Here is a 25,146-nt window from a genome sequence, read left to right as displayed (position 1 = left end):
TAAAGCAAAAATGAAAATGAAAAACACACCCAATTAAAAAAAATAAAATATTATTATTCAAAATTCAAATCTCTCTCTCGACAAAAAAAAGAAAAAAAAAAAGAATCCTCAGTTACAAAATTGATATATGAAAAAAAACGAAAATCATAAAATAAATAGAAAGAAAAAGAAATACAAAGTGAGGAAAATAGAAAATCACAAAGCGACGTTATTGAATTCTTTTAATAAAATTATTATTATTAGATTAAGAAATGGAAATAAAAACTAAAAAGCATTCCGAGAATGTTGGAGCAGCAATCCTAACTATAACATAAATCGCTAGTGGGGTAGGGGGAAATCTGGGCCGTTAATTTTTGTGGGGGCTATCATCTTAGCGGTCCGTTTTTTTTTTTCCGGAATTGTTGGGGGCAAAAGTGTCACTTTTTAACGCTATTTCCAAAATTGCCCTTCCAACTATATTTATTATTATTATTCATAAATTACGAAGTTTAGATTCTAAACTCTTGAATTTGTGCATTTTTATTTTTCATTTTCCTTTTTTGTTTTACATCATTCAAATAAGTTGATAATTATTTCACTGTCTATATACGCAACATATACTTTTTCGATACCAATTTCTGATGGCAACACATTGTACCAAAATTCAAAGATCGTGTACGAATTTAATTCTTTTAACTACTTGAAAGTGATTTTCATCGAATAAACTTATTTAAATATATATAAATATAAGCACCAACAATTTGTTGAGATATTTGTTAGTAGTTGAAAAAAAAACTAGTAGTTGTTGTTTTCATATCTGTTAGTGTAACTGTAATTATATATATATATATATATATATATATATTATCATATTTCCTTTACATTGTACCATTTCTCTAATATAAATATATATAGAGAAATAAAAAACATTTTCAAATATAAATTGGTTAATCATAATTAATAAAATATGACAAAATTTTAGACTATGTGATAGACATTTATTAACGACTATTAGAGTCTATGAGTATTTTTTGTTGATAGAATTTGAAATTTTACTATGTTTTTATCATCTTGAAGTTTATCTATAAAATAATTTACCTAAAAGAGTGCGATAATCACTCATTCCTACCTTTTTGTTTAACTAAATTAACATATGGAGTACATATTGTTTTTCTTTAATATGTATAGATTCACCTATACGATGATGATGAGATTGATAATACAAATAATTAGTTGAACTATGGACTTCATAAGCACACATGATGATTTTATTTTATTTTATTATTTTTGAGAGAATATAAATGAAGATGATATTGTGATCCTAAAAAGGAAAAAGATAACATTTTGACGATTGAGAAAATTCAATTTAGTGAAAAGGACAAAATTTGATATATATATATATATATATTGAGAGAGAGAGAGAGGAAGATAATAATAATAATAATAATAATAATGATAATAACAATATAGTTAGGGACTTAGAGTAGGAGTTTGGGATAAATATTGTTGGAGGCGTTACATTTCGGTTTAGATGTAGCAACTTTATTCGACCAAATCCCCAACGCCCACCCGCTTCCTACCCGCCGGAACAATTCTCTATTCTCTGTTCTATTCTCTTTTCTTCTTCTTCTCCCCAAAACCTTCTCTTCCATTCCCACCCCACTCGCCGGACCACCACCATTTCCGTCAACGCCACACCTTTCTTTCACCCCTCCCTCATTGCCATTCCCCATTCTCATTCCCATTCCCATTCCCATTCCCTCATCATTCTCGACACTTCAATCTCCTTAATCCATCAATCTTCCTCCACTGAGCACAACGAAACTCTTCTCCTTCAATCCACTCATAACCCCTCTTTCATGGTTTCTCCAACGAACGATAATGCCTGCCCAAGCAGAGCTCCTCACCCTTTTCCATCTGCATTCCGTTCTTTACCCTGTTAGGTTGTGGAAGAATCCCTAAAAGGTTTCTTCTTTTCGTCTCATGGTATTGCCTATTGATTTTTCCTTGTTGAGGCGTTTCGTTTCGGATTCCCTATCTCCACCTTGGATCTGTAGCTGATCGAATTTCCTCCAGGATGGTATCCAACTTAATGAACTCCATTCCTTTGATTTTTCCTGCATTACTTTAGCTGACTCATCCCAACTCCCCAAGCTCTAATAAGCTTAAATGGAAATTTGGAATTTGAACCCTTTTGGTTGTTGCCCTCAACTCTGTGTTTCGATTTGTATGCATGCCTTTCTAGACGTTATGTCAGTTCAGAAATCATTTACTGCAGTGTTGTGTATTGTATTCAAACTTTTTATGCTGTTTTTTTTTTCTGTGGACGTATATGCATTAAGGGTTAGAGTCGTCACCCTACTCTTTAATAATTTTTACTTCTCTCTTTCGTCCAACGCGATTTTTCTCTTTAATTTTGACGAAGAGGGTGAGTTTATTCTTTCTGTTGACGTATGATTTTTCCTGTTCTGCAATGACATTTTATATGTCTGTGTTGGCACTTAAACGGAGGACCCTGGTATGTATTCGGTACATTAAAACATCTTATTCTGACAGGCTAGTCAAGTAAATCTAGTGGTTGGATCTCTTGTTTGGATTGAGGATCCTGAGGTAGCCTGGCTAGATGGGGAAGTCCTGGAAGTTAATGGTCAAGATATCAAAGTACTTTGTACGTCAGGAACTACTGTAAGTGATACTTCGCAAGACATTACATTTGATTTATTGTGTTTAACTGTTAGCTACTGTTGAATGGTCAGTTAGAATTGGTTATAACAGGGTTATACTTCCTTTTCTATTATTTTTCTATCATTTGTCCTGCATTTAATTGTATATACATGAAGCTCTGTTTTCTTCTTTTAATGGTGGATGTAGAGGTGTGGACTGAGTGAGTTTTCTTGGAAAAGGTTTTGTAGAATTATTTTATGAAGCTTTGTTCAGAAAGGAATTTCTACACTGGTCACATGTTATTTTGCATTTCCTTTTGTTATTTCATTTAAAAAAAACCATGATTATTAATGTCCTAATTAGTTAGGACACGTCTTGCTGTTCCTTGTTTAATAAAAGCCAATATGCTGAAATAGTGTCTTAACTTGGGACTTGTTGTGCTTGTCGCTTATACAAAATAAACATTTGAGTCCATTTTATAAATAACTCTAATACATTTCTAACAGCTATATTTCTTTTTTTGAAAGGTTGAGGTCAAATCATCAAATGTCTATCCGAAGGATCCTGAATTTCCTCCATGTGGTGTGGATGATATGACAAAACTAGCTTATTTGCACGAGCCGGGGCTTCTACAAAACTTAAAATCTCGTTATGATGTTAATGAAATTTATGTGAGTCACTACTCTTTCCTCCTTATTGAAGCAAATTCATTCATCGGGCTGGAGCTTTTGATATGTTGGTTTATGGCGTCTCTCATTCATGATTACTCTAATTGTCCCTTTTCATGTCAAGGGTTGAGCCATGCTGTTGTTGGCTCTATAAATGCCATCTAGCTGTTATAATGCATCTTTGTGATTAAGTTTAAGTGTTAGCCTGGTTAGTTTAAAATTTCTTTACAATTCCACAGACCTATACTGGAAGTATACTAATAGCCGTAAATCCTTTTCGAAGACTTCCTCATTTATATGATAATCACATGATGCAACAATATAAAGGTGCAGCTTTAGGTGAGCTGAGCCCGCATCCCTTTGCCATTGCAAATTCTGCTTATAGGTACTCCTACACATTATATATGTGCATTTGCAGATAATAAAATGTTTTATTTTTTTTTCATACAATTTTAAAAATGACAAAAAAATGCAGACAGATGATTAATGAAAGTATCAGCCAGTCAATTTTAGTTAGTGGGGAAAGTGGTGCTGGTAAAACAGAGAGTACAAAGATGCTTATGCGCTACCTTGCCCATGTTGGAGGGGGGAGAGCTGGAGGTAAGGCTGCATCTGGTGAACGTTCTGTAGAGCAGCAAGTACTCGAGGTATGGACTTGTTACTGGTTTGTTAATTATCATCAATCCTAAAGGCTCAAGCAATTCGTTAGAACTTTTTCTATCATTATATTATTTGTGTCGCCTTTTGCATTTAGGCTCATACCCTCCTTTCATTAGTAGTATCTAGTATGTCAATCGTAATATTAAAATAGAGAGGAAATCAAAATGAGTGGATTTAAACTTACGTTCTAGAATCATTGGATCTCCTACTTATTGTCGAGTTAGATTACCATTCATCCAAAAGAGGCCTAAATGAAAATCACAATCAACCAAAGTTGTTTTTCCTCTCCCAATTACATCTCAAGAATTTAACTCCTCCTGTTTGACATTTGAACTTTAGTTGGTTACAAATTTATCATTACATTACATTTTCTTTGGGCAGTCGAACCCTGTTCTTGAAGCATTTGGCAACGCAAAGACTGTTAGAAACAATAATTCAAGGTGGGTGGCCTATTTCTGGCATTCTTTCTTTTCATCTTCCGATCACCTAGTTTTTTGTTATATCTGTTCTTTCTCATGGAATTAGATTCCCGAGTTGATTACTTGCTGTGTACTTGCAGCCGTTTCGGTAAATTTGTGGAGATCCAATTTGATCAGAGCTGGAGAATTTCTGGAGCTGCTATTAGAACTTATTTATTAGAACGTTCCCGTGTTTGCCAAGTGTCTGATCCTGAGAGGAATTATCATTGCTTCTACATGCTTTGTGCCGCACCGACAGAGGTAAATTACCCATCATGAATATTTCTTCGGGGACCTTTTCAGGGGAAGGTCTTTGAAGGCTACTTTCTTTTTTATTTTTTGCTTTATCTGGCTATAATGGAATAGGAGAGTGCTTCTTATAAGGGGATAGTTTGTGGGAGGATGTGTTGAATGTGGCATTCCTTAAGGCTTCTCTTTGAGATGCTCCCCTGTGTTGATCAGGCTTGTCATTTTGCCGGTCTCCTCCTGTATTTTGTTCTTCCATCTTCTTATGAAAGTTGGATTTTCAATAATTTTTAAAAAAGAAGTCACAAATATGTTTTTTTCCCTCTTTGTATTCTTTTTGTTGTCACCTTTATTTTTTCCCATTTTTTTGGTTTCCTTTGACCATTTCTACAATTGTATTTATCTCTACTGCATGTTATGAGTTTTAGGCAATTAGTATGGTTGTGATCTGTGATAAACGCTAAGTCATTAAATGAGACAAAAGATAAGTGGTCATAACTAGCAATTTCCTTTTCCTACTTTTTTAGGGTCATCAAGGAACTTCCTTTAGAACTTGAATAAAAAAATTCTTTGGCTGTTTGTACGTTCATTTTGAAAATATGTGGCTTAGATTTAGATTCATTGCATAATTTGGATATGAAAATTGTTTGTAGTAATAAAATATGCATTGGTCCAACCGAAGTTCCATTCCAGGATATTTCAAAGCCCCCTTTGGTTCCTTTTATTCTGGCCTTTTCTCTTTCCAACTAAATTTGGGTAGTAACTGATGGGTATTGGCTTAGTTAAAATAACGTTTGACCTCCATTTCCATTGCTAGTGAATTATAATTATAATTATATATATATATATAAAGTAAAGTAACCTTCTATTGCAGTGATGTGTTTTTTTTCATCTCCTTGAAATTGATTGTCTTTTCATTTCTTTAATCAGGAAATTGAAAAGTATAAATTAGGGAATCCCAGAACATTTCATTATCTTAATCAGTCTAATTGCTATGAACTTGATGGAGTGGATGATTCCAAGGAATATCTTTCAACTAGGAAAGCTATGGATGTTGTTGGAATAAGTACAACTGAGCAGGTGCTCTTTTCTCTTGAACCGTCTACTTTCCATTAAATATAGCCTCCCAAGTAATTGACTTGAGGTTTTGTACTTCTAGGATGCGATATTTCGAGTTGTAGCTGCGGTACTTCATTTGGGCAACGTCGAATTTGCAAAGGGTACGGAAACAGATTCCTCTGAACCGAAGGATGACAAAGCTCGGTTCCATCTCAAAATGGCAGCAGAACTATTCATGTACAGCTTACTCCTATTTTAAGTGAAGTTGTATCTGAGATAGTTGAAGGCTCATAATCACTACTTTTTTTTTGGAATAGGTGTGATGAGAAGGCTCTTGAAGATTCCATGTGTACGCGTGTGATAGTTACACGCGATGAAACCATAACTAAATGTCTTGATCCGGACTCTGCAACTCTTAGTAGGGATGCTTTAGCAAAGATTGTTTATTCAAGATTATTTGATTGGTAGGTTTTGTGTTTGATTCTTGAATTGCCTTTTAATTTAAAGTTTTCATTTGTTGCTTCTATCATGTAGCAGATTCTTTTTAAACATCTCCTTCGTCGATACAGGATTGTTGATAAGATCAATAACTCAATTGGCCAAGATCCTGATTCGAAGAACTTAATTGGGGTTCTGGATATCTATGGATTCGAGAGTTTCAAGACAAACAGGTGCTTAACTGGTACGCTTTTGCTTTCATCATTAGTGAAGGATGAAATCCCATCAAGTAATTTCGCATGCATTTGTTGGCAACACATAACATATATGTGATATTTCCATTTCACCTTTCATCGGTGGATCATATTTTTATTCTCTTCTATCAATATTGTTTTTTCTTCTATCACTAGTTTGTTTGGATAAGAACCAGCTTCTGTTTCGTTGAGAGGAAAAGGTGAGGGGGAAGATATGTTTTCCAGCTACAATCGATACATAAAGAAAATGCAACTAACATTGCTTAAAGAAAGAAGTATTCCAATTGTATCTGAGAAACCTGATGACCATCCAAGCTTCCTCCCACCTCCCATGCCATATCTCTGTTTTCTAAAGATCTATGGTTTCTCTCCAACAAAATTTTCCAAGTGAAAATATTGACGTAGCTGTTGCTTTAAAGAGTCGTGAGTTTTATTAGTGCAAGGGGACGCTAACTCTGACTTCTTTTGATCTATTTGGTATGAAAAGAACGGGCAGGTGTTTAATGAAAAACAATTATTCTTTGGTAGCTTAATGGATTTGGTTTTATTTAATGTTCTCTGTTTGTGTCTCCCATTTAAGGCCTATACACCTATAGTTTTTCTACCTTTATTTTGGATGTAAACCACAGTTTCATTAAGAATAAAAAAAATTTAAGGAATACAAATGCATACAAAAATGGGGGCCAGCCGCCAGCCCGCACCAAGGGGCTCTGGTTAAGTAAAAGATGACTAAGAGACTGACAGTACTTTTAAATTATTGATATAGTCAATTTTACCATTATCCGTCAACTTAACCTTTTGGGTTGATTGATGATTTAACATAGCATGAGAGCAAGAGATCTTGAGTTTAAACTCCTATCCTATCGTTTTCAATCACATTATTTCCTTCTAAAAAAAATCTGTTCTAGTGTCTAATACTAACAGTATTGGCTAGTGAAAAATCTAAGAGTTATTGAGACCTTAACTTCATAAAGGATATACCAATTGGTGGAAAAACGGAAGAATGAGGAATAGAAAAAGAAAACTCTCTTTTGCACCCAGTTAACAGTGTTACTCCCCGTTCAAAACTGTAGTTGAAATAAGAACTTATCTTTCAAGGGCTTTTGTGTGTCCACATATCATTAGAATAACCTTCAGAAATAACTAACTGATTTTGTTTGGTAACTAGAAAGTGATCTGCAATAGTAAATGCTGAAGAGTGTATTGGAAAAACAATACTGGCTTTGTGAATGCTTTATTTAGAATGCATTTTGTTCTGGTTGTTCGTTTTTCATTTAATGTCGTGATACTCCAATTTTGTTTTCTTTCTAGGCTTTGTTTTTGAGTATGTATTGGTCTATGCAGCTTTGAGCAATTCTGTATTAACCTGACCAATGAGAAATTGCAGCAACATTTCAACCAGGTGGAGCTTGAACTTTGGTAACCTTTTTCAAATAATATCCTGGAATTTGAAATTTAACGTGAAGAGTGTTACTTACAGCATGTGTTCAAGATGGAGCAAGAAGAATATACAAAAGAAGAAATTGACTGGAGTTATATTGAATTTATTGATAATCAGGATGTTCTTGATCTCATTGAGAAGGTGCTGAAAAGTTTCCTTGTTTTCTTGACTTAATCTGTTTACAGATTTTATAAAAATATATCTATTGTATTTGTAAGGACTTATGCTCCCAAAACGGAAGGGACGATTTTTTGAACCTTTTTTCCCCTCTCCTCGGAGTATCTTGTCGTTATTTAATACACATTTTTCTGATGTGACTTTAGTTCAAAAATTTTCATTTCCTACTTTTTAAAAAATAGTCTCCTGTCTATATGAATCTTCAATATTCTGGATCTAATTCCTTTTGTAACTACTGCACTCTATTGATTGTAAGGTTGTTCTTTAATTGCTTCAATTAATCATTTTCAATTGCTTTGGTGAAAGTTAACTCCTTTAATATTATGTTTGTTACTTTCAGAAACCTGGCGGCGTCATTGCTCTTCTGGATGAGGCTTGGTATGTAATTACAAGATGTAGTATGTTGTCATCGATTTTTCAAATGTTCTGAGATACTCTGTCTGTAGAAATGTTTTGTGTGTCGTGGACTGGAAGGTGATACTTTCCCTGGTTTCCTTTTTGTAGCATGTTTCCGAGATCTACACATGATACGTTTGCGCAGAAACTATATCAAACTTTTAAGGACCATAAGCGTTTTAGTAAGCCTAAATTGTCACGAACTGACTTCACAATTTGCCATTATGCTGGTGATGTAAGTTCTCTTATCATTGACGTTTTATTAGCTAGAGGCTCTTCAGAAGTGCCTTCCTCAATTTTGCAATGGATAAGTTGATCAATCTTTTTGTTCACTCGACTGTGGTAAATTGTATTCTAGGTTACGTACCAAACTGAACTCTTCTTGGACAAAAACAAAGATTATGTTGTTGCGGAGCATCAAGCACTGCTGAGTGCTTCTAAGTGCACCTTTGTTGCAGGACTCTTCCCCCCCTTACCTGAAGAAACCTCCAAATCATCCAAGTTCTCATCAATAGGGACTCGATTTAAGGTGTGTTTCTGTTCTAACAGTAAATTTATTTATTGTTATCATTGTTATTTTTTTTGGTATGAAGCTACTTGTATATTTTTATATACTTTTAATTGAATTTCCTTTATTTTTTTTTTTTTACCTACAGCAACAACTTCAATCTTTGCTTGAGACACTAAATGCTACTGAGCCACACTACATTCGCTGTGTAAAGCCAAACAATCTTCTTAAACCAGCCATCTTTGAGAACAATAATGTTTTGCAGCAGCTCCGATGTGGGGTAAGTTTATATTTCCCAATCTTATTTGTCCAATCATACCTCTCTTATAGGCACATGAACTTTAAGAGATATTTGCTTTTAGGGAGTCATGGAAGCAATCAGGATCAGTTGTGCTGGATATCCTACTAGGAAGACGTTTGATGAATTTATCGGTCGGTTTACTATCTTGGCACCTGATGTTTTGAAGGGGAGGTAATTTGGACATTACTAAAGGAATTGTAGTGATTTATCTGTGTATGATATTTTTTTCTGAGACTGATGTTAAATGCTTGGTCTCTTAGCTATTTGTAATTCTCTTTTCACTGGTCTTGTTGATAGCTCTAATGAAGCCACTGCGTGTAAGAGGCTTTTGGAGAAAGTGAACATTAAAGGGTATCAGGTATAGTAGTGCGGATTTTATAATTCTTTTGCAGTAAACTTCTCTTCTTGATACCTTTGTCTGCGCATGTATCACTAATAGGAAGGTTTTTTTTTTCCTTAAAAAAGAAAGGAACAATCTCATTAGGCAAAGAAAAAAAAAAAAAAAAAAGATAAAGGAAAAAGGAAAAGAACTACGCTTTCAAGATTTAGAAAGAGCACACCAAGTAGAACTTAGATACACTAAATTCTGCTAGATCCTTGGCATCTTCCTGATTTCTAAAATAACCATGAAGTGTTCTATGATTTATTTCCAACCAAACTGCTATAGTTTGTTATGGTTTGTCGATTTGGGAGGCCATGCTGCTAAAGTGTTGTTATGGGAGGAGAGCTCCTTGCTTCTCTTTCCTATAGATTGTTCCTTTTGTAGTTAATTTATATCAATCTATTATTTTAAAAAAAACTGAAGCTTTGTAGAAGTTCATGCTGGCTTTCGTGATTTTCCAACTGTTCTTTATATATATTTTTTAAAATAATTATCAGAGTCAATTTTGAATGCTTTTCTACTTCAGTTTCAGTATATTGGACTTAGAATTAGTTGAGACTTGAGAGAGAGAGGGAGGGTCGAAGTACTTAAAATTACTTGTTTTATCTTGTAGTTCTGTCTTTTTCTTTCAATGTAGTTGGGTTCTATCATGTTTCCTATTGAAAAAAAAAATCATATTTCTTATTGAAGTTTGCAGGAATGATTTTCTGGGTCTCTTTTGTGGCAGATTGGTAAAACCAAAGTATTTCTTAGGGCTGGTCAAATGGCAGAATTAGATGCTTGCCGAACTGAGGTCTTGGGGAGATCTGCTATGGTTGTCCAAAGGAAAGTACGCTCATATTTGGCACGCAAAAACTTTATTTTGTTGCGGTTGGCTGCTATACAAATTCAAGCCCTGTGTAGAGGTATTAAGTTAATTAACTTGTATGCATTGTGCATATTAGTAGCTAAGCAATCCATTGCTACAATAAGCTCATGAGATTACGGATGAAGAAAAAGATCATACAGATAACAAAAAATGAAAAATTGTAGTTATTAAGTTGGTGTGATATTTTCATACTGGCTTTTACCTCTTTTATTATTTACACTTTTTCCCATTAACAGGGCAAATTGCACGCCAGCATTATGAAGACATTAGAATGGAAGCTGCTTCCATCAAAATCCAAAAGTATTGGCGTATGCATTTTGCCCGATGTTGCTATAAAAGATTTTGCACTTCAGCTGTAGCTATTCAAGCTGGTATCCACGGTATGGTTGCTCGTAAAGAGCTCAAGTTCAGGAGGCAGACAAGAGCTGCAATTATCATTCAGGTAAAGAGTAATAACTGAGACATTGATATTTAATCCGTTTATTCTCTGTAGTGCTCTTGCTTCTGTTGGTGCCTTTTGAAGTACAAGAAAATCTTGTCATTTTTTTGCAGTTACATGCTTAGTTTGGTTGGTGATATTTATTTATCTATTTATTAGTATTTGATATAGTAAAATTACAAACGAGTAAATTCCTGTCAATATGATCACAAAAGGCATCAGAAAGAGAAACTATAACTACAGAAGGGAACTCAATTTACACCCAGACAAAAAAGATACAAACTGGACATGAGGAGAGTTTTGTTCTTTGTCACTGAAACTGTAATCCAAATTGACCACGAAAGAGCTCAGATGATGTCATGCCAAAAGTTCTTTTTCTCCTTTTTGAAGCGGTGTTCAATAAACATGATAGAGAGGTCCCATATGTCTTTTGCAATGGAAATGTGGAAACTGCCAACCAAAGGCTTTCAGAAAGTGGTTCCAAAGATCTTTGGGGGGAGAGCAGGTGCTAAATAAATGATTGGGTTTCATCATCTTTTCTGCACAAAATGCAGCAGTTTGTGCCAGGGAGACCTTTGTTGCAGCTGGTCATGATTGTTCAAACATGTATGACTGAGAATGGCTTGCACAACCATTGTATAAAAAAACATGTATGACTGAGCTCCTATAAGAAGAACTTCCCCATTTTGAGTAGTTTTCTTTCTAACTAGAGTCAAATAGTTTCTGTTTTTCTTGCACTCCAGCAGACGACAAAAAGGAGAGAGAGTGAGAAGGGTAAATCAATACTTTTCCAATTTCCAAATCCATGTGCCACAGGTTTTCATTTAGAACAGTTTGTGCTAGTGCTTGTGATAGCCCCTCGATTACTCATCTGTCTCATTTTCTGTTAGGTTCTTTCTTGGTCAAATGTTCCAAGATGCCCTGGCCTAGTTCCATATATATACTATTTTAGCCTCTTTTTTTAAGGGATATAGCATATATAGCAGGGAAAGTTTTTTTAGGTGTCCCATTTCTTAACATATAAGACCAAGAACTCTGCAATTTATGTGTTGAAAGGCAAACTCTTTTTGATCTTGTCAATGTATTTCCATGGGGCCCTTGAATGGTGAGATATTATCTGTTCATGACCTTACTAAGCAGCATGGTAACTCTATAGTCACTGTGGTGGAGAGATAACTTGTCCTCAACTAGCATCGTACCTTTCAGGAGAACCTCCTAGTTTAGAACCTTGGAATATTAAACATCAAGAGATTAGTGAGAAAATTAGCACGTGTACTGCATTTTCACTTATTTATGATCATCTCAATTGGGAGACGTTGGTGGAAGCTAAAGTAGATCAGAAGATGCTATGCCACCAACTAAAAGTTTTCTATAGGAGACACTATATGTGTCATTATTGTCAAGAGATTTAACCTAAGCCCTAAACATCTAAACTATATAATTCCAAACGACGATCATTTTCCAATAGGACATGCCTTTAGTTGTCTTACTTTCATTGATTCTTGCCACAGTGGAGTGTACTTAAGTCCTATATTGCCAAAACATTTTATTTCCATAACCACAAGAACATTCCGACCTTCAATATGCAAGGGAAGGCATGAGGAGACATTTAATGTACTAAATAAATACATCCAACCTCCCTAGAAAACTTATGGTAATGTTGATACTACAAGTAAATTAAAGGAGAAAACCTATAAAGGGGAGGAGGATTTTTTTTTTTTGAAGTGGAGAAGTTGATGGATTCTTCCGCTTAATTTTTTGTAGTTTTATTTTTCAATCTGTCTCTTGAATTTCCATATATTCTCTTTTCTTAATTTTAATGTGTAGTTATGCACAAATATGGTATGTTTCAGAGTCGATGTCGGCAATACTTGGCCTGTATGCATTATTTGCGGATTAGAAAAGCTGCAATTACCACTCAATGTGCTTGGAGAGGTAGAGTTGCACGAAAAGAACTTCGAAAGCTTAAAATGGTACTTTCCATTTCTCTCGTCTTTAAGTAGTTTTCTTAACTGGGATCAGGATTGTTGGTTTTATTCAAATATACAGTGGCTGGGATTAATCTACATTTGATTTAATCACTCACACAGCATGAACAAGTTCCAAAGCTATGATAGTTTTCCTCTACTGTGTCATGTGAGCCTTTCCATGTTGGCAAGAGTAGTAGTATCCTGGAGAAGTTTATTTTAACAGAATTTCTGTTTCCTGTTGATTAATATCTTAATAGCTTTTAAACTCAAGATCTACTACATAATACATTATTGTTTAGTCATGATTAGTTTTAAAAATTTAAATCGCAAAGTGAAGGTACCAGTATTTATATTATATCTTATTTAACAACTTCCAAAGAAATAAATTTTTAAACTGCAATTGTCTGCAGGCTGCTAAGGAAACTGGCGCTCTCCAAGCTGCCAAAAATCTGCTGGAGAAGCAAGTGGAAGAACTAACCTGGAGATTGCAGCTAGAGAAACGAATGAGGGTACACATCTTCCCCATCATATCTATATTGGATATCTCAATAATGCCCCATACTTTTACTTGGGATGTATATGTATGTGTATCCCAAGTAAATACAAGCTTCGATAGAATATGATGCAATATTTCTGTCAAAATTTCTCCATGTTATATAGTATGCTAGCAGTAAGTGTTTTACTAATACAGGCTGACATGGAGGAAGCCAAGACTCGAGAAAACACAAAATTGAAGGCTGATTTAGAAGAAATGCGAACTCAATTTCAGGAAACGAAAGCACTGCTTATTGAGGAACGTGAAGCTGCAAAGAAAATAGTTGAGCAAGTTCCTGTCATACAAGAGGTTCCCGTTGTTGATAATGAGCTGATCAATAAGTTAACTACTGAAAATGAACAACTGAAGGTCTAGTTTTCCAATCTTATGATTAATGGGATGTTTATTTTTTGGTATCCTATTTATGATCTTATGAAGTTGCTGGTTCTTACATTTGTGTGCAACTGGTTTATTTGGTTACGGGCAAGTGCAGGCTCATGTAAATTCTTTGGAAAATAAAATTGATGAAACAGAAAGGAAATTTGAGGAAAGTAACCGACTCAGTGAAGAGCGGCTGAAGCAGGCTACAGAGGCAGAGTCAAAGATAATCGAATTAAAGACTGCCATGCAAAGGTTTTGTCAGTTATTTTGCTCTCTTAATTTGTATGGAGATGTATCTTTAGTCTCTGTCACGGACATTTACTTGGTGTGATCTTTCTGACTATAGATTTTATTTTAGAAGGGTATTTGAATTATTCTGTTTGTCTCAGGCTTGAGGAAAAAGTATCCGACTTGGAAACTGAGGACCAAATTCTTAGGCAGCAAGCACTGCTAAAGCCTCCTTCAAGAAAAATGTCCGGACGTATAGCAACTCAGGTAGGCATGCTCAAGGATTTTTATATTGTTAGGTTCTCTGAGGTATTGACTGATCCTTTTTCTTTCTTGTATCTGCAGCCTTTGGAAAATGGCCACCATGTAAGTTTATGAAACATTACCCGACTGGTATGCACTCTTACATTCCCGTCGATGTTCATTGATGTTAAACTACCAAGTACATTGTTCAGGACTTAATAAGCAAGGCACCATCGAAAAAGTATGGTACGGATGCTGATGCAAAATTGAGGAGATCCCAAATTGAAAGGCAGAACGTAAGTGTCTGCGAGGGAGACATTTTCCCATTTTCCTTTTATGGGTTATGGTTTTGGTGAGGTTTCATTATATTTGATCATTTCGTACTCCATGCAGGAAGGCATGGACGCTCTATCAAAATACCTGACACAGAATCTTGGGTACAGTGAGGGAAAACCTGTTGCTGCTTTTGTAATTTATAAATCTCTCCTCCATTGGAGATCATTTGAAGCTGAAAAAACAAGTGTTTTCGATCGGCTAATTCAGCTGATTGGTTCTGCCATTGAGGTAAACCTTTACTCGTAGATTCTCTTGTGGTTGAGACATTATCATGTCCATCTACTGGAAGAGGTGGTCGGTATTCTAAAATTCAGTCTTTTGCATGAAAACCCCAGAAATGCAGTAGTTATTGCATCCAAATATTGTAGGAACATGTGGGTTGTCCCGGGAGATGTGCATAATCTAACTTGGACAATCACACACACACATATATATATATATAAAGAAGAAAAAAAAAAAAAAAAAAGAAAACAAAGAAAAAAAGAAAAAGAAAAACCATCTGAGAAAAGATTGGCTTAATTAAAATTCCTGGAAAGGAGTGAAGCAAAACCAACTGATAGACATTTTCTAGCAGTAGAAGTTTTACTGACACGTAGGGGCATTGAACAAATAATATGCATTTATAGTATTAGTATTTAAATATTGTTCTTCTCCTTTGTTTTTTCTGTTTCCCTTTCTTCTTTTTCTTTCATGTATTTAAATATAGTATTTGATTTACTTGCAGAATCAGGATGATAATGAACTTATGACCTATTGGTTATCCAACACAACTACATTGTTGTTCCTTCTTCAAAAGAGTTTAAAAGCCACACCACGGAAGCCTCCCACCCCTACATCATTTTTTGAGCGGATGACCCAAGTAACGATATGCACACTTTTCTTTTCTTTCTTTTCTTTCTTTTCTTTCTTTCTTTCTTTCTTTCTTTTCTTTTCTTTTCTTTTCTTTTCTTTTTTTTTTGTTAGAAGAAAAAAAGGAGAAGTCATATTTTTAAATGAGAAGAGAGATTTATGTTATTTTCAGGCATTAACCAAATAGATTGAAAGGTGACAAAGTGTTGATTTTCTTAGGGGTTTCGGTCATCTTCTGCCCTTCCAGTTGGCACCCTTGACGTGGTGCGGCAAGTTGAGGCCAAATATCCTGCTCTACTTTTCAAGCAGCAGCTAACAGCGTATGTAGAAAAGATATATGGAATAGTTAGAGACAACCTAAAGAAGGAACTATCGCCGTTGATTTCAGCTTGTATCCAGGTGAGAACAACTTACGAGTCTCCTGCAGTCTAAATACATATATGGGCAATGACTTCCAACATCCTGTTCATGATTACTTATGTTGTAAAGTAAACGGATTACTGGATTCAATTGACTACACGTATCCTTCTTGGTTAAAAGTTTTCCAGAACCGTGTCCTTATTTGGTTAGTTTTGTGACTTGGATCCGAGATTAGCAGCTCTGATACACGTTTGATGGCATGCAGGCTCCAAGATCTTCGAGAGGAAACATTTTAAAATCATCTGGCCAGGAAAATAGCAGTAGCCCTCCCAGCAATTCATGGAGCAGCATCATCGGGAACCTTAACGATCATCTGTGTAGATTGCAAAAGAATTTCGTATGTAATAACTTCTATTGGTATTCAAGTGAATTATATATTTAACTGTGAATTTATACTAAACTCCTTACAGGTGCCTAACGTTTTGGTTCAGAAGATCTTCACTCAGGTTTTTTCATATATCAACGTTCAACTTTTCAACAGGTATATTTGCCTTTTGTAAAGTAGGAAATCAATTTTAGAAAATTTTATCGTGACACCTGAAGATGTAATTGCATTGTGGCTTGTGTTGGCTCAGTCTTTTACTTCGACGAGAGTGTTGTACGTTTAGCAATGGGGAATATGTGAAGTCAGGATTGGCTGAATTAGAGATTTGGTGTTCCCAAGCAAAAGAAGAGGTACACTGGTGCTCTAATATTTTAACAAGCTCCCTCTTCAAACTTTGCATACTGCTTATGCTTTGAGCTCAATCCATCATCACCACGACCGCCACCACCTTCTTCTTCTTCTTCTTTTCCCTCCCATTACTTATCACTTTTGCTTCATTAGGTTTTCGTGTTTGATACTGCTTTATTATATTCTATTACTTCAATAATGGTTCATTTCTTTTTATGAATTTATAAATTCTAGTATGCTGGGTCGTCTTGGGATGAGCTAAAACCGGTGAGGCAAGCTGTTGGATTCTTGGTATGTTCCTTCACTATCCTATATACCCCCAGTGCCACCCCTCTGAATTTCTATCTTTGCCATATATTTAGAAGTACTATTTTGTTATTTGTCTGTGCATATGTTAACTCTTATTTAACGTTGGTTGTCTCTGTCACAATTCATCTGATTGTACAAGTTTAATATCCTAGGTTTAACATCAAAATTTTATTCCCCTAAAGAACATCAAAATTTTTATTGTTCAAGTCACGAGGTATATTATTTATCTAATTGAGGGGAAAAGAAAATCTCTAAATGGAGATTGACCCATTTGGATGGCGGATATTATTTGATGGTTATAAATATTAAATATCTTGTTTCGTGTCTGCATGGTTTAACGAGGCTTTGTTTAGGATTGATTTTTCAGGTGTTAAAAGTGATTGTGTGAGAATTTAAACAATTTTCAGCATTTTGTTAAACTAATTAATTCATAGAAACTCACTTTTTATATTATGTTGATTTGTAAAATCTTGTTAGTGTAGTTATTGAGAGAATTAAAAATTTGACAACTCTTCTAACAAACTTTTCAAAATTCTTCAACTTTCTCACTTTTAAGTTTGAAATTCACGAAATACTTATTTACATCATATTACAAACAATTTTTCCAATATGAAGCTACAACAATCATAAACTTAAGCCTAAATGTCTAAGTTTGGATGGTGTAAGATAACTATTACCTGAGAGTTGAATGTCTAGGTTTGTTTTTAGGTTTTGTTCAAGAATAAATAAATTAAAATGTTAGATAGCATTAGAAGTAATTTAATTAATTAAGACGTTTATTTTAGATAATTAATAAATAAATAATTTAGACATAACTAAAAATAATCTAAAATATTTGTATTAGAAAACTAATGAGAAAGTAAATAATAACTAAAAGCAATTAAAATTATTTTAGGCTTTAATTAAAAATTAATTAATGAACCTTTACATTTTTCAAGAAAAAAAAAGTCTGGTCTTCAAGGACAATCAGATCCCTAGTTCATGGGATATTTTATCTTTGGATAATAGTTAAGCAGGTTTTGAACTCTCAAGATTCATGAAACGAACATAGTATAAGGGTTGGACAATCAGACGACCTTACTTGAATAGGATCTGTTCTATAGGTTGAACATCCGTGTCCTTGAGTTCTAAAAAAAGGGTTGGACAATTAGGAGCCTAGTATAAGGGTTATTTTCGCTTCTTGGATATGATGAGGGCTAAGGGGGTGTCAACCTAGTTGAGATGCTAAGTGCGATCTTCCCTTTCCCCCTTGCTCTTTTTATAACCCTCATGTACATTTAGCTTTTGGCTCTCTATTTTTCAATATTAATAATAGTGAGACTCGTTTCCTTTTAAAAAAAAGAACTCTCAGGACTCGTGAAACAAACATGAGTCTTTTAGATCCTTGCCAAGGAGGGTTCAGTATATGGATACAAATCATTACTATCATGTTTCAATATTTTTCTTCTTGATATTTGTGAATGTTTGAGTCAACTTATGCACACCTGGACTAATATCAAATGACAACCTCCTCGCAGTATTTAGGTGTCAAGGATATTAAATCTTAGGTAGATGGCCAACACCATGTAGTACCTTGTTTCATAGTACCATCAACTTTTAGAAGTTGCATTACTACCATTCACATCTGAAAGAAAATAAATTAAATATCCTTTTCCTTGGTCTATTGAATGAAAACCATTTGTTTTACAAAGAATCAAGACTCAAGAGGAGGGAGCGGTCAAAAGTGACTCGAAAGACAAAAAGCTTCTATACCTCCAAACGGATTGAAGAACAAGAGCTGCGAAGGTGCAGCTTATTCATAATAGCTTATTCCAATGGCTCTGACTAATTCACTTTTCTCTGTCGTTTTGTCTCTCTCCTCTATATCAATCTATGGCCTAACACTTCCCTGTTTTCTCCCACTCTTCAGTACCTTCTGTACACCCTTTCTTCCGTTCCCAATCTCTAAAACTACCTCTAATCAAAGTATATAAGGTATAGCAAGAAGACAGGAGAAAAGTAGAACTACCAAGAAAGGTTAGGACTTAAATGTTTTAGCAAAGGTTGTACATTAGTAGTTGCATATGAATTAATATGCTTGAATTTAATACACAAAAAAAGAGACATCAAGGATTTAAGTTATTATTTTGAGAACAACCAATGGGAAGGAAAAAAAATAGGGTATTTATATGAGTTGTTTTCAAACAGGTTCTTTCCTAACCCAAGATAGCTTCAAAGGAATTAATTTTTTAGATACCCTTATGTTTATGTTTTGGCGTGTTCATAAATGAGAAATCTCCTTCTGTTAATGTTTATAATATTTAGAAAGAGGGGGGAAAATGGAGAAATGGAGGAAATTTTGGAGATTGAGAAATGAAAGAAGATGGTATCGAAGAAGTGAGGGAAAAAAAAGAGTTATATTGAAGTGTCATACCATAAATTGAAGTAGGAGGGATAGAAAATGAGGAGGGAGGAGATGGGGTCTAAAAGGTTTTTGTCCATATACTAACAGTAGATAAACGGCATTTAAAAATTTTTCTTAAAGATTAAGAGTATTAATTTAATTTCTGAAATTTCAGCAGTGTTAAAGTGAGATACTAATGGTTTTTGTTCATATCCTAATGGTAAAGGTATTTGAACTTTCAAACTGATATTAATGAAACTTTTGAAATTCAAAAGATATTTTCCTCAATTTTGCCAAATAAATTTAAGCAAAAAAGAAAAAAAAAAACATTTGGTGTCTTTGCCTTCCTACTTGTGATTGTAAGGCACATTCATCAGTTTTGGTCAGAGGTTTCCTCTACCCACGTCCCTTAAATTATTCTTTTGTGGCCGTTGGTTTGGGCTTTTATTATAACAGTTTTTGTTTCCTATCAAAAAGCAAAAAAAAAAAAAAAAAAAAAAAAAAAAAAAAAAAAATCTAAGCGAAATGCAATGTTGATTATTGTTGCGGTGAGATGATATATTTTATGGCCTTTTGATAACTTGATTTTGCAATTTCTGAATTCAGGTTATTCACCAGAAGTCTAGAATATCTTATGATGAAATTACAAATGACCTCTGTCCAGTAAGTCCCTCTCTAGTTGTGCATGCATCCTTCTCCGTGATTATCTCTCACCTATGTCTTCTTTATTCAGATATTGAGCGTTCAACAGCTTTATAGAATATGTACTCTTTATTGGGACGACAATTACAATACTAGGAGTGTAGCTCCAGATGTAAGTTTGTACAAGATTTACCACCGCTTCTATGTGTCTTCCATTTGATAACTTCATGTGGTTTTCCTTCCGTTTTTCTTTCTTAGGTTATTTCTAGCATGAAAGTTATGATGACTGAGGATTCCAACGATGAAGATAGTAGTTCCTTTTTGTTGGATGACAATTCCAGGTATTTTTAGAACAGAAACAGGAAATGCATTGAAAAGTCCTTCAACAGAGGACTTCTTTGGATGGGATAAACACTAATTAAGCTTCATGATTGCAGTATACCTTTCTCGGTTGATGACATATTCACTTCCCTGCAAGAACAAAATTTTCATGATGTAAAGCCTCCAGCAGAACTACTAGAGAATCCGGCCTTCCAATTTTTACAGGAATAAGGCTGTGGTTCTTATTTATATATGATCCACGGTGCCCCATATCAGTCTTTGCCCTTTGTAAATCCATTTCATTTTTTGTTTCAAAAAGCCAAAAGAAAAAAAATGAAAAATGAAAAAATCATTTCACTACCACTGTAACATCCATTCCTCTGGATGTAAAGTTCATTCTTTAGAGTTGTATAATGTCGTTAGGCCGGTTTTGAATAGTTAAGAAGGGAAAGGGAATGAGAGATAGGTTTCAGCTTTTAATTTGTTATTTATTTATTCTTTTCAGTTTAAATTTTCAGTCTTACTATTAGTGGTATACTTAGGGTCACAAGATCAATGGTAGTGATTGGTAGGAAGTCTGAGGTTGATCCAATATAGTGGGACAAAGGCTCTTTTGCCTCCCCAGTTTTATATTGTACAAAGTGACATGAAATCCATTTCTTCTTTCTTTAACTTATTCAGTTGGTCTTCTATTTGTATGATTCTCCCCTTTAATAATCTGTTACCTTTTAATCAGTTTCGTTCATCACTCATTTTACTCTTCCTTTTTTTTTTTTTTTTTTTTTTTTTTTTTTTTTTTTATCACTATCCTTCTCCCTTTGAGGTATCGCCTCTGGTGGCTAATGTTGACAATTTTACTTGACGCACTTTGCTAAAAAAAAGTCAAAATGGAATTGTGATGTTGTGATTGTGGGAAGATGGTGATTTTTTAAATTACAACCCTAAAGGAAATGTATACATTTGTCTCATAATCTATGAGATTTGTGTTCTTCAAGCTTAGAACCCCAAGGAATCCTAATCTTTTGGACTTGAGTGGACTGAAAAAAGCATACAACTTCAGCAAAGTTTTGCAGAATCTTCTTCTACGGTTGGGATCGATATGTTGAGTCAGGCAAGTGGAATAGAACTTGTTTAGTATGATGTGAGTTATCTTATCGTTGCAAATGTGCTCAAATCTTACAGATCTGTAGTATTGCATAGTTTCTTCTACTAGTACGCCCCCTTCCCTAAAACTGTTGATTACTATACTAGGATCTAAAGTTTTGAAGGAGGTGGCATACAAGGCTCCTCGAAATGGTTTAATATTCATTGATGAAATTATATCTGATATATCTTATAAGCTTCTGACAAAGCACTAAATTTTCTCTGCAAGGTTCAAAGTTTGCAGCATCAGTAACTCTCAATTCTTGGTACGTACATCCCTTTCATACAGTTAATTTTGCTTAAGATTAGGGAGCTTTGAGATTTGGAATTCTGTCTTTCTAAGTGCATTGAATTAGCATTCTTACATGGTTTTTAAATATAAAACACAAGCATGTGCATCTAATTTGTTATATCAACAACAGTTTTATGATTTATTTCATTGCATCTTACAATGTGCTGTAGCTTTGTGGTTCCAAAATGGTTGCACTATCAGGGTCTTAGAATGCCAATGAACTTTTCCCCAAAAGTTTTTTTCTTCATTTTTGATCAAGTATTAGAAATTTTATGAACTCCTCAAACAAAAGCAGCCTTCCTTTTAATTAAAAATAAATGGGTAAAGCACATGCAAGACTAGTTTTTGTTCGAGTTTCAGAAATTTGGGATTTAAAGGGCTTCTTTGTTGACTGCTTCTTCTTCATTACCACTAACCTTAGCCAACTTTTGCTCCATTCTTCATGTGAGATCACATGGAACTCCCATGTTTCGTATTTGACTCTCTCTCTCTCTCTCTCTCTCTCTCTCTCTCTCTCTCTCTCTCTCTCTCTCTCTCTCTCTCTCTTTCATGAAGGGAACATTTTGACTCTTAGTTTTATATTCACAAAAAACATTTCAGTTATTACAGTTATGGTGGTAGTTGCATTTGTTTTTATTCAATATTCATTGATCAATGTCTTATTTGATTTATTGGTGTGTGGGTGTGAAACTTATTGGATCTGATCCTCAAAGGAATCTCAAAGGTCAAAGAAGAATTGAAAACCCACAGACCAACTCAATATTTTTTTTCTTTTCTTATTTGCATTTCACTCATTTTCTTCTTTATTAATTATTAACTCATGTAGATTTCTAAGATTTTGTTTTTGGCTTATTATCCAATCTTATATTGCACCTTTTCTTTAAACATAAAAATAAAAAAGAAAAAAAGAAATACAAGTATTAAATCAATGTGATTGAGGTTAAGTGATCATATATAGCATAACATAACTTCGAATCTTAGACTCTCATTTATTATGTATTTATTATTTCAAAAACTTTCTTTAAAAAATAAAATTAGTAGTACAATCATTTCGATTCAAATTTGAGAGGAATAAATTCTAGTGGATTCATAATTCAATAAAATCAAATATACAGGAGGTAGTTATAAAAAAAAATATATATAACAATTCATTTTTATAATGATATGGAGTTTCATATTTGTAGTCAATATCAAAGAGAATATATCTCTGACATCAAATGCTAAAGAATCCCCATTCAACATTTATATTAAAATGTCACAATTATCACCTTGTTTTTCAACTTTTTATTATTTGTGTATTTATACAAATAACGATCGTAAATATAACAATATTACAATATACAAATATGATCAAATTTAAATACAAGTGTATTAGTGAGATACTATATTAGTAATAGAAATTTATGTTAAACTGTTTTTTAGATGTTCTATATCTAATTATTAATAAAAGTGCTATCACTATCGTTACTCGAAAAATCTTCTAACCTTAGTTTAAACAATTGAAACAAAATCCTCGAACTTGCTCTTAAACATGGGCCGAGGAGAAATTATGTACTATAACAAATTCACTTCAATTTTTTTTAGAATAAATGATCATTTATTCACAATAATTTTATTATGTATGTTTCATTTAATATATATATATATATATATATATATATATATGATAGGAGTTAAAAAGAAATAAAGGAGTTAGTGGAAGAAGAAAGATTTGTAGGCTTCATTGAATCAAATTCAAGCTCTCATCAACCGAATCTAATCATCCAAATTTGCAATTTTTTTTCTAATTCATTTAAATTTAATATAATGCTTCAATAATAGAGTTTTAAAAATTATATATAAATTTAATTTTTATATTTTCAAAACCCAACAAATTAATCATTCCAAGTTAGTTTCTTACTTTCCCTTGGCCTTATTCATATGTCTTTCTTCCCTTTCTTCTTCTTCTTCTTCTTCTTCTTCTTCTTCTTCTTCTTCTTCTTCTTCTTCTTTTTTTTTTAGAATATGAAGCTTATTAATTCAAACTAAACTATTTTTATTGAACAACAATTAATGATTGGAAGAGAGAGAGAAAAGATACAAATTAGTGAATGTCATATCAATTTTAATCAAAATTGAAAACTATAGAGAATCAAATATATGTATATGTATATGTATATGTATATAATTATAATTATAATGATTGAGACCTCATGTTTTTGAATTTGTGTTAAAAGATATAAAAAGGCAAATGATTGTTTGTTTGGGCACACCCACTATAAACATAAACATGATGTCAATCATTACAAGTTTAATCAAATATCAATTCACATGGAAAAGCTCTTATGGTGCCTTCCTATTTGTTGAGTTCTTCTTTTGACTCTTTAACATCTAAATAATAATAATAATAATAATAATAATAATAATAATAATAATAATAATAATAATAATAATAATAATAATAATAATAATAATAATAATTCAAAAAAAAAAAAAAAAAAAAAAAACTCTTTATTGAAGTCATGTACTTACCCCATTTTCTCTCTTTTGATCTTTGATTTAAAACGTTTGTGTTATTATATTATTTATTTTGATGTTTACTCTAATCCATCTATATATATTCATCTCGAAATTCGATATGTTACTATTCATTGAATCCTTTTAAACTTTATACTATAGAAAAAATTTATTTGTTTCATTATAACAATTTATATTTATTAATATTTGGGAATAGTACAATCAATTTTTAAAAAAATGGAAAATTGTTGGTTCTTTATATATATATATATATATATATATATATATATATATATATTATATAGGGAATTCAAAGAGGGATTAATTATGAAGTCAAAGGGAAAATATATATTGATGGGAAAACCCTAAATAATAATAATAATAATAATAATAATAATAATAATAATAATAATAATAATAATAAAAATAATAATAATAATAATAAAATGTTAAATTTAATTATGGGAAGGTCTAATTAATGAATTGAATAACATGATGATCTTAATTAGGCATGAAATTCCAAATATTTTGAAAGGTTATTGGGTGGTGGGATTATATTGTTAACTTTTCCCAATGCATGTTTCCATGTGACCCTTCATATGCTAATATATATGAAGAGAACCCTAACAAACAATAATATTCCAAACTAATTGAAGTGTGAAGATTATTGCATATCAAACATTCCTTAATTAATTTGATCTCTAAATAGAAAGATTAAATATTTACAAGTTAATATGAAGGAGATTTCTCAAAGATTTTCATTGGAAGATCTTAACATCATAGATTTCTTGAAGAAACCATTGCTCTTTCTCATTATATTATCTAATTATTAAAGTTTAAAAATAACCATCCATTTGATTTATACATAATAATAACCATCCATTTGATTTATACATAATAACCTCAATTTCATAAAGGTTAAATGATTTTGAATTTTTCTACGAGAGCTCGATTCGAACTTACTCTCATCTCTTTATGTATATATAA

At 33.1% G+C, this 25,146-nt stretch overlaps 1 protein-coding gene across 4 annotated transcripts; it reads left to right on the top strand.

The window, feature by feature from the left end:
* Positions 1–1,501: 1,501 nt before the first annotated feature.
* Positions 1,502–20,960, top strand: LOC103483531 (myosin-6). Of its 4 annotated transcripts, XM_008440213.2 has the most exons (39): positions 1,504–2,059; positions 2,536–2,664; positions 3,171–3,314; positions 3,551–3,696; positions 3,787–3,958; positions 4,353–4,411; positions 4,531–4,690; positions 5,606–5,755; positions 5,835–5,971; positions 6,052–6,198; positions 6,304–6,405; positions 7,771–7,828; positions 7,907–8,008; positions 8,385–8,422; positions 8,549–8,675; positions 8,799–8,969; positions 9,097–9,228; positions 9,311–9,420; positions 9,547–9,607; positions 10,359–10,536; positions 10,736–10,941; positions 12,792–12,911; positions 13,319–13,417; positions 13,600–13,812; positions 13,937–14,076; positions 14,214–14,319; positions 14,398–14,418; positions 14,508–14,591; positions 14,689–14,859; positions 15,356–15,490; positions 15,700–15,879; positions 16,106–16,237; positions 16,311–16,381; positions 16,476–16,575; positions 16,808–16,864; positions 19,872–19,928; positions 19,999–20,079; positions 20,166–20,248; positions 20,345–20,960. In XM_008440213.2, exons 1-39 carry the CDS (start codon positions 2,057–2,059, stop codon positions 20,457–20,459), a joined length of 4,497 nt encoding a protein of 1,498 aa, XP_008438435.1. In that variant the 5' UTR covers positions 1,504–2,056; the 3' UTR covers positions 20,460–20,960. The 4 variants fall into 4 exon arrangements, 3 of the variants coding, with proteins under 3 accessions (XP_016898891.1, XP_008438435.1, XP_050941985.1); XM_051086028.1 differs by lacking the exons at positions 1,504–2,059; positions 2,536–2,664 and having other exon boundaries at positions 3,185–3,314; positions 3,639–3,696; XR_007821625.1 differs by lacking the exons at positions 16,311–16,381; positions 16,476–16,575; positions 16,808–16,864; ... (2 more) ...; positions 20,166–20,248; positions 20,345–20,960 and having other exon boundaries at positions 1,502–2,059; positions 15,700–16,012.
* The last annotated feature ends 4,186 nt before the right edge of the window (positions 20,961–25,146 follow it).

Source organism: Cucumis melo, chromosome 6 (genome assembly GCF_025177605.1).
Source record: "Cucumis melo cultivar AY chromosome 6, USDA_Cmelo_AY_1.0, whole genome shotgun sequence".
In the NCBI taxonomy this organism is placed as follows: domain Eukaryota; kingdom Viridiplantae; phylum Streptophyta; class Magnoliopsida; order Cucurbitales; family Cucurbitaceae; genus Cucumis; species Cucumis melo.
This window is presented reverse-complemented; position numbering and strand designations above follow the sequence as displayed.